The following is an 11,944-nucleotide window of genomic DNA, read 5'->3' as shown; positions in this document are numbered from 1 at the left end:
TACTATGTACGCGCAACATGTTAAGTGTGTAGGCCTGCTGTGGTTCTTCTATACATGAGCGTAGTTTCCTTTTCCAGAATGAATGAACAAAGTTACATATATATGGGCTGGCAACTCGCAAGCGGGCACGAGGTGCATGAAACAGAACACCTGTGTTAAAACGACGTTGCCCCGCTATGCGAGGATTAAACGTTGCATCTATACACTCATTTATTTATTTAAATTTATTCAAAAAGTCTTTCTATAACTTCATTGTAGGCTGAAAAGCTGGATTAATAGCATGACAGTTTCTAATACCGCCCTTTATACCAATACACTGTATAAATACTCCTTCCTTAACAATACATACATAAGACCACAATAATGCTTAACACTGTATACATAAACCATTACTAACAATAAGATCGAGAGGATGTGCTCATATTATTTCTCATGCAGTAGTGTGGGGCAAGATGGGACAACTTTAGCACATATAATAACCAATCCTGATCGTGTTTTAAATAAATAGTAACACTCCACGGGAGTTGTAGGGATGCCGTTTTATTATTCTTTAAATATTCTTTGTTTACTACAAAATGGGACAAGAAAATAGAATGAAAAGGTGGCCCATTCTCCTCCACTCTGGTACATTTAATTCCAAGCGTGTGTTTTAGCTACTATGGTTGAGCTACGCTCTTCTGTTCGCTTAACGAAATAGTTTTCTTATGTTTTGGACCAAACATTAACTTTCAACGTGTGTTGTTTCGTGATAAATGCAGAATCTAATGCATATAAGTGTATGTTGTCAATATGATCGATATATATATTTCACACGGCGAATTTTCATTCGAACCACAGCGGTTTCCTAAGTTGGTCTAAAGTATTTTAATTGCTTCCGTGCGGTCGTATGCTTCTGGCGCATGCACACATTCTTTAAGTATATTCAGCTGAAATCCGTCTCGCGTTCTCAATCTAATATACTTTTTAAGGTTTATTAAGAAATTAATTGTTTTGATGTTTCTGATACTTAGAAAATTTACGGAAGCGCCAGATAAACCGAAAGACAGCTTGTCTTATACATTGCAAGGCACTAATGCAACTGACAGCACCTATAGCTTACGAACAGGTATCCATCTACTGTGGGCCTATAGTACGATACAGTGAGGCATAGAGTACGTTGTTCTAGGTATTTTTAGCCGTACAATTAATTAACATTACTAATTGTATGCCTGGTAAAATACAGCTGCCAATATATCAACTTTGATCTTGGAAAATGCGCCTAACATTTTCCTCTGGAAATAAGGAAACTGCTCAGTATATATTATATAAGTTTGTTATACGCCCTATGTCTGCATTTATAAACTACTGATTTCTGTCGTGTTTTATACATGCAGAATATTTTGTTGTTGTTAATTAGTTTTAAGCGTTAAAGTGCCTCGTGTAATATGATCTGTCGCGTAGGCCCAACATCCTGTACTTCGGTGCGCGCCTGTCTTAAAGCTTTTACTTTGTCTTTTAAGCCAATAGTTTTATTCCATATATATATATGTTGTCAGTAAAGCAATACTCTTTACTAGAATAATTATCTCTATACGATATGGGCTGTATTATCTTGCGGTCTATTTAGTCTTGTTTAAAATTTTCTCCTTATTCTGCACTGGCGTAATTTGGTGTATAGTGTTAAAATGGTCCATATTTTCATTCTCATTTATCGATGAAATTATATTACCATATCTTAACGACTCAAGAAGAGCGTTGTTATAGGTCACGAGTTGTATACATGACAGAACACTCATGCGCTAGAACGAATGTCGTTGCCCTGCTAGCAAAGATAAATCAGTTATAACTATTCATTGTTATTTAAAGTTATAGTAGAGTGGGGGAAGATGGGACACTTTTAACACATAATAAACAAATAGCCTGATCGTATTTTAAACAATTAACAACGGTCTGTGGAAGTCGTGAAGATACGGTTTTATAATTCATTGAATGTTCGTTGTTTACTATACCAAATGAAAAGAGAAAACTAAACGAAAAGGTGTCCCATCTTCCCCCACCCTACTATATGTACTTCTTTTGTTGATAGGCACATAGAGGCAAAATGTTAAAGTTTGTATTTCTACTTCTGTTCCTCGCATGTCAAAGTCGATCAGGAGTGTCTAGCGATCTCCCGTGGGAGCGATGGGTCCTCTTGAAAAGTGAAGGGAACAGGATTACAATGCACCGGGGATTACCATCATCCAGGAGCAGTGGGAATAATATGTTGGCTTGGACGAGTTATAAAAACACATTGATGAAAAATGGGTAGGACGCTATATATAGTAGAGTGGGGGAAGATGGGACACCTTTAGCACATAATATCCTATAAATATTCTTATCGTGTTTTAAACAATTAACAACGTTCTTTCGGAGTCATGAGCATACGGTTTAATAATTCTTTAAATGTTCTTCGTTTACTACCAAATGTGACGAGAAAATAGAATGAAAAGGTGTCCCATCTTCCCCCACCCTACTATATTTGTATGAAATGTAAAAGTGTGAAAAACTTTCGATACAATTAAAAAAACACCGTTTACAAGACCTACCCCTGTAAGTAGTGTGAAAATTTGTGTTTTGGGCCACCGTATAATTACCGGTCCTGTACTGTGCTGCCAATGCGCAATATTAGTGCGCACGGATTGCTGTAGCAAACGGACAAAATAATATATAGCCATTCAACTTTTATTCGGCATCGGTGGCGGCAGCTTTAAATACAATGCAGTGAGCTTATTATTATTATCATGTTTTAGAAGTAACGTAAATTTTTTGTTTTGCCTTTTCCGTTACTGTATAATTAATACGGAGTAAGTGAAAGGTAAACTGAAAGGTTCCGATGTGACCCGTAATTTTATTCGTAATTTGGTTACGCCAGAACACTAAACGCCATAATGGGAAAAACCTTTTTGGGAAAATCCCTTAGTAGGCTATCGCAGGTAAAAGCTTTGGCATAGTTCTGCGTTACTACGGTTTTTGCATTTACAAAACATAAAAAACAACAGTTCTTAGAACACAATTAAATAAAAAGTAATGGATGTCAGTTACAATGCGTGTCTGCGTTGCATCTAAGCTTTTAATTTAAATCGTTCAATTTTACAGCTGGATTCAAATCGAAGTAACTACGAATGAAAATGCAGACAACAAGTTACAAGCTTACGCTGCGGGGTATATGGAAGGTTACTTAACTAAGCAACACATTGCAGATAGATGGACGAATTATTATAAACGTAAGAAGAACTTTTAACCTATTTGTTATAATGACTGTCTTTTGACTTTAGTTTTAAACTGTCTGTCTATATTGAGTTAATTAGTTCATGTTATTGTATAACCTATATAAAGCTTTTGTGTATGAGAAAAGCTCTGTTTCAACTAAAATATAAACATTTGGATTAATGTAACTTGTTTATCCTCACATGGTGGGGAATTAGTATAACAGGGGTGCTCTGTTTCATACACCTCAAGCCTATTTCTGGCAAGTTACTAGGATATAAGTTTTTAACTCTTTAAATGTTTAGCACAATTTATATGTAGTGAAAAACAGAAAAAAATATGTAAAAATACCAAGTGTTAGAAACACAGTTTCAATAAAGTGTTTCAACATAGTTACAATAAAGTGTTTTCTTTTACATTTTTTAGCTGGTCACTTCTGCAGTCCATCATCAAGTACCTTGTATTGTAACAATCTTCGATATTATCTTACAAGGAACACTCAACATATGTTAAAGAAAATAAAAAGGAATCCAAACTCTGCATACTGGAATCAGGTTTATTGTGATGTCATAATTCAATAATTTGGTGGCACAAAAGTTATAGGCGTAATAACTCATCAATGGGCACGAGGTGTATGAAACAAAACTCCTGTGTTAAAATGACCGTCCTTGCACCACCACAGGAAGATAAATAAGTTACATTTCTATTGGTTTGACAGTGAGCATAAGGTGTATAAATACACCATGTGTGTCTGGTGTATAGGAAGACATCCATGTTATAACTCTACATTGAGCATTATGTGTAGAAATACACCATGTGTGTTTGGTGTATAAGAAGACATCCAAGTTCTAACTCGACAGTGAGCATACTACACCATGCTCTATATAAAATGACCTTTATTAATATAGTATTAACATATTTCAGATACACCTGCTGTTGGTTCAAGCACAAGGGTTAATTGATGGATATTATAAACGAACTCACATCAATGCTAACATCAGATTCAAACCATTTGGATTATAGTAAGTAAAATATTAGTATTTCCACTATAGGTAAATCAGTAAACTTGAATGGTAACAGCACATGTAGTCTGTTTAGGTTATTTTAATTAGTGAAAGTTTCATAGCTCACATGGGACCTTGTTACAACACACCAGTGTGATATGGCACAAAGCAAGACAACCTGCTGTAAATAATCCTAATTCTTTTATGATATTATATTATTTAATGTTTCAATATTTTGCTTGACTGTGTCAGCCAGATACATAAATCTTGGTTCTAGTTAAGTATAAATGGCTTGTTGTCTGGCTGATAAATGTAGCAACTACTCAACCTTAAACAAGTTTTAATATCTTTCATTTTATTGCTATATCACGTCTTTCAGTTTTTTTCTATTGTTTATTCTTTGCTACAGTAATCAAAGAGACAAATAAAAGTGATTATTATAAAAAGGGAAAAATATAAACATATGTAATTTTTTAATTTAATTTTTTTCCAGTTATTTGAATTTACTTGGTGACATGGAAACTCTGCAGCCAATTATGAAGGGTGGGTAAATTTTTAAAACTGATCAACATAACTAAATTTTAGTTGATCAAAATAATTGGCACGTTGTAGGCCAATGGTGAAAGTTTTCATATTTCATATGTAATGATTTTTTTAGACTTTAAATTGAGGGATAATAAGACAAATGCAATACTGGCAAAAAAAAACAAATTGTAAACTGTTTTTTTTTGTGTTAAAAGTACCTTGCAATTCACTACATGTTGGGTTCAACAGCCGTGGTTTTAAATTAACATTCTTTACCATATTTCTTACCATGGCTTGTTTTATTGTTTCGCTGCTGATTCCCTTCTATTTAGTGTTTTAATAATATGATCTTGGGTATTATTTTTAAGAAGATAAATTAACAAGGATGTTGTATTAAATTGTGTGATCTGAATTTCAAAAGCTTATCACATGAAAACCCTATTTTATTTTATATGGGTGAGGTCCTTGTAAAGGACCTGGGATATAAGCAAAATTTGAATATGATTATCCCATATGACTAGCATGTAACTGAAGTTTTCATATACTTTCCAGGAACCCCCATTAAAGTTGTAACTTCACCTGATGATGTCAAGCCTGGATCTTGCTCAGCTTTAGTGAAGTTGTTGCCCAACAACACAGATGTTTTCATGGGGCATGCCACATGGACAAATTATCGCTCAATGTTACGAATGATGAAACGTTACAACTTGAACTTCAAAGACAAATCAGGTGTGGAACTGTTTAAAGTTTATGTTTTGCATTACTATTATATTGTTTTTTTTTTTAAAGTATTTAGCAAACACGGCAAAATCATCTTGTCCACCAAATAATTAGCACATTTAACATATATACAAACACAGGTAACAAGATTCCAGGTCACACGATGGCTTTCCCCTCCCAACCTGGCCAACTTTATTCTAAGAATGATTTTTATACTTTGTCCTCAGGATTGGTAAGTTACGGTTCGTGCTAACACTATGACACTTTACAATAGCTGGGATAAACCAATGAGAAATTCATTAAACCTGTATGTACGAGAGAAAACGCAATTTACAACCATTCATTCAACTACTACAGTTTAAAATCACTACATACCCTTGCATAGGTAACCATGGAAACCAGCATGTCGAATTTCAATAAAAAACTATGGACCATTGTCCGCGAACAATACTGGAATGTTCTGGAATGGATTCGAAATGTTGTAGCCAATAGAATGGCTGGTGATGGTGAAGAATGGTGTGAAGTGTTCTCTCGCCATAACAGCGGAACGTGAGTGTTAATCAAATGTACTGGGCCATTTTTTTTTGGCACTACACTTAACTAATATCTCCCACATACTTCACTAATAATTTATCCAATCTGTCGTACAATAAATCCATCACACCAAAGCTCTATACTTGAAGCCATCACATATAAATGGTGTACGAAGCCACCACATATAATGCACCATAAAACTTAGGTTTTCCTTCCATGAGGGAATAAATTTTGTTGCGGTTTTAATAAATTTCAATAATTAGTTGAAAATATAAAGGTACAACAACCAGTGGATGATAATGGATTACAACAAATTCGAACCTGGTGTGCAGCCAACCAAAGACAGTGGTTTGCTTTATTTGTTGGAACAAATGCCGTGAGTATATTATGATGCCTATAGCTAGTTTCTTTTATTTTAGAGGAAAAAACAGTAGCCTACACTTGTATAATAATAGGTTAATTTGTTTTTTTCTGATTTCTGTACAAATATTGAAAAAAAATTTAATGAAAAGACAGCATAAGTACATGCAAACATGAAGTCTGTATGTTTTTTGATGTGTAATTATACCGACACATGTAAAGTGTAGAGTATATAAAAATATGCTCGTTGATTTAAGTCGAAAAAGATACATGATTGTTTGTAATAGCTTTTCTTTATCTTTTTTCTTTATTTTCTGCCATGATGTTAAACATTAAAAATAAAAGACAAAGTTTTTTTTTTCTGAAAGAAAACAGAACTTTTTTTTTCTGTTCGTAACTCTTATATTGATAATTTTAAAGAATTGGTTTTTTCAGCACACTGGTTACATACAGAGACATCACAGAACATTTAGTGAATCAAACATATTGGCCAAGTTATAACTTGCCGTGAGTTGGTATTTCATTATTCTTTTTTTTTACTATTTTAGTGTTTTTATTGGGCCATTTTGTTTTAAAAATTAATTTTTATTAGCATTCTGCTGTTGAGGCATAACATAATATGTAAGTGAATGGTGCTTTAATCTGTTGCAAGTCATTTCAATATTTTTTAATAATCCAAGTTACTATGTTTTACATGTAAACGATAGGACATTTACATGTGGATATGTTGTTAGATAAAAAATCTCTGGGGGTAATGCTTGTTTTTTTATTAAACTTAGAAAGGTAAACCAGTAAAATTTTAGAATCTGTAATTACTTTTTTGTGTTACAGATATTTTAAAGAGACCAATAAGCTAAGTCAACTATACAGAATTAGCAACATATATAAATCATTCTCTTACCATGGAGCCACACGGGCAAAAATATTTGCACGAAACCAAACTCGTGTGAAAGACATTAAAACAATGTTTAAATTAATGAGGTAACGAAATAAATATAACTATGTTTATTTAACATGTAGAACTAAGTGTACACAGTAAGGGCTGCCTATTTACCAACAGATGTTAATCAATAAAACACACTTAAAATTAAACTAACCAGGATATGTATGTTAACAAAAACTTACATTGAGTTAAAATTTATTAAAACAAGTTACTATGTAACTAGAAAAAAGCTGTGCGCTAAAGATTAAAAATTACTTGAGAATAAGCATCTAATACATTTGTTCACAGATACAACAACTACAAGCATGATCCACTATCTGCATGTAATTGCGACCCACCATACACTGCTGCAAAGGCAATAGCTGCAAGAGGGGACCTTAACCCAGCGAATGGAACGTATTCTTTGAAGTCTTATGGGTTGGCTGACTATGTTGCTACAGATGCAAAGGTTGTTGGATACTCAATGATGAAGTAAGGAATGTTCTTGTGGGTTTATGGCTCGTCGCTGCTACCATTGTGGGTGTATGTGTCTTTGGGCAAGACACTTAACTGTAATTGCTTCAACGCAGTTGTCACTAATGGGCTGTTTTATTGAATTGTCAGCCATACAGAAAAATAACCATTGACAAAGTTAGAATGTGGTAACTTGTAAGCAAGCATCGGGTGTGTGTAACAGAATACCCTTGTAATAACAACTGTCGTTTTTCCGTGCATGCGAGATAAATTAAGTTACATATTTCAGTCTAGTTTGGTTTTTTAATATTTAAAAGCATGTAACCTGGGTATGGTAATGTAGCTTATATATTAATCATCAAAATTTATGTGATTAATGGCTGCATCTACGACACGCTGACCTCTCCTTTTGTTAACTCCTAGTTAGCCACTGCCTGATCTCATTGTGTAACCTCAATCTTACCCCCACCTAACTTTTACCTACTCTGTTTCCATACCTAATATATTTTAAGGTTCAAGTCTATGGTGCCAGACACAAGGTGTTCATATGATTTTTATAACTTATTACTTCTTTAATAGAAACTTTGAGATTCTGGCAGAGTGTGGACCTACTCATGATCAGCAACCACCCTTTGTTTGGAGCAAATCTCCATTTTCTCACGTCTCTCACAAAGGAATGCCAGATAAATATGATTTTAAACCAACCCTTATTATATGGGACAAATTTTCCCCGTTAAAAATGTTGGATAAAATTCATAAATCTTTAAACTTGTAGATTGTCTTCAATTTTTATTTAATTTAGACAATTACCTGTGCTGTTTGATGCCAAAGAGAGTGTTGCCTAACTAATAAAGGAATTTTAACAGAACTTATGTTTTTTTATCCATGGGTATAAATTTAAATGCTTTAAATTTAAACTTTAGAATAAACATTTCTTAACCCTAGTAAAATAAAAATAATAATTAGGATTTCTATGACACAACCAGAAAAAAAGTTGTAGCAAGTTTTAATTTTTTTACAACTAGGATTACAGTCCTCTCAAGTTTTATCTATTCTAACTTGTAAAAAAAGGTAAACATTAAAAAGTGGTACAAAATCTTACTGTAGACACATATGGCATGAATATTCGGATAGGAACTGAAGTAAAAATGTATGTTTATAGATTCTTTAAAACAGTTCGACAAACTTGGCACAGAAATGTTATAATTCATCTTCGGAACATTCGGATAGTAGGGCTCCGTTAAGTGGAGTTGATGAACCAAGTGAAGTTCCAATGTTCATGTTTTGTAACTTTGCATAAACTGTGGATCAAGTAGGCCTCTACTTTTCAACAACCTTTGAATAGAAATTTGTTAGCTTACTTATCTAAACTGTGTTCATTCAGGTTTTAGGATTGTAAACAATTTTACGTCGGCCCAAATTTCAAGCTATTAACGGTAATTCAGTTTAATTATAGCAAAAATTTAGCAAATGCCTTGCATTGATGTTTTTGGTATATACAAGTTATTTAGTATTTGACCAACAAATTTGTTGTATCCTTTGTAGTTTATACTGGGCTGGTCTTGTTTGTATGCTGAAATCTCGAACCCAATTCTCTAGTATTATTACATTTAATGCTGCAATAACCTTGTTTAGGGAAAATGTTACAGCTATTGAGAAAGTTTAGGAAGTAAAAAAACCTAAAACATTATCTTACTTGTAAATAAGGAAGTATACAAGACTGACAAATCCAAACACAGCAGCAATATGCCATGACCAGAAGAGAGTGATAAACATGAGGTTTACTTGTGTGTCTTCAAATGAATTTCCATTAGGTGGGAACAGAATATAGGCTGCCTGTGGGATTTTATAAAGTAAAGGCAGAAGAAAGATTGAAATGGAAAGATTTTTTCAGCAGTGTATTTAGGGTAAGAAGGCAATAAGAGACCCATAAAAAAGCAAGGGTTTTGAGTGTTACAATTTCTGTCACTATAATCTTCAAAACAGTACTGTATACTTTTGTGTAATGATAAAATAGATGGCATAAAAAACTTACCTGCAAGAACCACGTTCCTTGAGCGATAAGCAACACAGCGTGCAGCATTTCAAATATATGAAGTAATTTACGTTTGTTCATTACGAGGCACTCAATAAATGCAAACAGCGCTGATGGCCAGACTGTTAACACCTGTTAAATAATGTTGCCAGGATGTCACATACATATGGTAATGTTTACCACTATTTTTACATCCATTGGTTACTGCCAGTGGTTAGCAAACTTTAAAATATTTTAGTAGCGTTGTCTTACTAATAAAATTTATAAATTATTTCTGATAAAACACAAATTACCAGCAAAATATGAACTCTTTTGTCAATATGTGATCGACCGTGTAGATGAAAAAAGAATAAATAACCTTCAATGAACAAAGCCAATCCACCAAATAAACGATCCAATCCTGGTAATTACAATTCTATGTAAATATATTTATTGGTGCATTTAGACAGATTCAGATAGATTCATGTCTACTGTTAATGCAGAAGATTGTTTATTTAAACTTATTCAAGTGCAAGAGGTCAATGCAAAGTCATAGAAGTAGAACAACCAATTCCATAATAACCTGCTGGTACTACATGTCGTGCAGTATGTGATACAATATCAGCCACTCCTGAAATCCCAAAGAAGAAATACATGGTTGCGTGTTGCCAGTTATTTGCATGAGTGAATCCACCATTGTGTTCATACAGACTTCCACGCGGAGGCCCAGTAAAAAACAATTCCAGTATAATGCCTGTGTGAAATAGCTACTAGAAAAATCTCAAGAAAAGTCTACATTCATAAATGTAAGCACTAGGTGCAATAGCAAATCTGTTTTTATTACAAAGTGATTAAGTGCTGGTATTCTGCAATGAAGAAGAACTTTGACTGTTCTTGTGAAATTGGAATCATGCATTGTGAAATTAATTCATAGCAACTTGGTTACCAATGATTTGCAATTTATTTATGCTTATTGTTTTGTCTTCAGCATCAGCAATTAAGAAGAGCTTCCACCATTCTTGTGAAAGTAGAATCATGTTGTGAGAAATTAATTTATAGCAACTTGGTTACCAATGATTTGCAATTTATTTATGCTTATTGTTTGGGTTGAACATGCTGAGAATCAATGTCTCCAGCGTCAGAACATTTACCCAAAGTTGTAAAAATTATCTTTATAATTCCCTCCACCACTATAACATGACATTGTATTCCACAACAGCCACAAAACGGGGCTGTTCTGTTGGTTTTCTTTCTATCAAATAAGATACAATGTTTGTGTTTCTTAGACCAAGGATATTAAAGTTTAATTTGTTTTTGATTGGTTTATAAGGTTGTGTCTGTTTTAATTTTTTTTACTTAGACTATAATAAATATATACAGTATTTTTCTTTTTTTTTACAGCCTGATTTTACTTTAAAAACTCAATGTTAAGGCTTTGTATTGATTTTCTATACGTTTATTACAACCATTTAAAGTTTTTGCAACTTTATCATTACCATTGTCCGGCGCCGTGGTGTAGTGGTTAGCGCGCCTACCTGTAACCATTAGGTAATGGGTTCAAGGCTCGTCGCTGCTACCATTGTGGGCGTATGTGTCCTTGGGCAAGACACTTAACGACAACTGCTCCAACCCAGTGGTCACTAATGGGTTGTCCAAATTATCAGCCATACATAAAAAAATCTAAAAAAAATATTCACCCACAAAGTAACATACATGGTAACTCGTGAGCTGGCACGAGGTGTTAAACCCGTGTGATAACGACTGTCGTTTTCCGGTCACGCGAGGATAAAGTAAGTTACATTCATTCATTCATTAACGTATGTATATACATCGTACCTGAGAAAGTTCCAGATATATTTTAAAGTGTACCAGAAACCAAAGCAAAGAAAGAAAGAGCCGGGAAGGACATGGCCTCCGAAAGTTCCCATTTAATTATGTTGCGGTAATTCGATACTACACATTCATCCATTAGAACGAAATCGTATGAGTTATATATACGATATCCATGATTATAGTATTCATCAATGCTACCACTTTCGGAGGTAGAGGTGTAAACAAAACAAAATGAATGGAGTAGTAATTCTAATTACCGGGCTTGTTTTTTTGGGGAATATTATTGAATGAAGGTTTTTGACCTCAGGGTTTAGGCTTGCTAAACTTAAACTA

At 33.8% G+C, this 11,944-nt stretch overlaps 2 protein-coding genes across 3 annotated transcripts; one reads left to right on the top strand and one right to left on the bottom strand.

The window, feature by feature from the left end:
* The first annotated feature begins 2,044 nt into the window (after positions 1-2,044).
* On the top strand, positions 2,045-8,632 carry LOC149740619 (putative aminopeptidase PLBD2). 2 transcript variants are annotated; one of them, XM_089872799.1, is made up of 13 exons: positions 2,045-2,283; positions 3,115-3,242; positions 3,652-3,779; positions 4,150-4,247; positions 4,723-4,772; positions 5,307-5,483; positions 5,615-5,706; positions 5,860-6,023; positions 6,286-6,384; positions 6,804-6,875; positions 7,200-7,349; positions 7,600-7,782; positions 8,344-8,632. In XM_089872799.1, the coding sequence occupies exons 1-13, from the start codon at positions 2,081-2,083 to the stop codon at positions 8,537-8,539; spliced, it is 1,740 nt and encodes a 579-aa protein (XP_089728925.1). In that variant the 5' UTR covers positions 2,045-2,080; the 3' UTR covers positions 8,540-8,632. The 2 variants fall into 2 exon arrangements, with proteins under 2 accessions (XP_089728925.1, XP_089728926.1); XM_089872800.1 differs by lacking the exon at positions 2,045-2,283 and adding an exon at positions 2,747-2,951.
* LOC149740618 (transmembrane protein 45B-like) lies at positions 8,534-11,802 on the bottom strand. The gene is given in 8 exon segments (XM_089872810.1): positions 8,534-9,050; positions 9,053-9,099; positions 9,461-9,600; positions 9,800-9,931; positions 10,093-10,199; positions 10,362-10,532; positions 10,930-11,030; positions 11,615-11,802. Coding segments are annotated over 8 exon segments (876 nt in total). The 5' UTR covers positions 11,707-11,802; the 3' UTR covers positions 8,534-8,964.
* Positions 11,803-11,944: the final 142 nt, after the last annotated feature.

The sequence above is a fragment of the Ciona robusta genome, chromosome 2, assembly GCF_009617815.1.
Source record: "Ciona robusta chromosome 2, ASM961781v2".
Lineage (NCBI taxonomy): Eukaryota > Metazoa > Chordata > Ascidiacea > Phlebobranchia > Cionidae > Ciona > Ciona robusta.
This window is presented reverse-complemented; position numbering and strand designations above follow the sequence as displayed.

Excerpts from the sequence above, each read along its gene's own strand:
- LOC149740619 (XM_089872799.1), top strand. The coding sequence starts at position 2,081 with ATGTTAAAGTTTGTATTTCTACTTCTGTTCCTCGCATGTCAAAGTCGA. Across the intron at positions 4,248-4,722 it reads TTCAAACCATTTGGATTATA|TTATTTGAATTTACTTGGTG; the intron begins GTAAGTAAAATA and ends ATTTTTTTCCAG. Across the intron at positions 4,773-5,306 it reads TCTGCAGCCAATTATGAAGG|GAACCCCCATTAAAGTTGTA; the intron begins GTGGGTAAATTT and ends TATACTTTCCAG.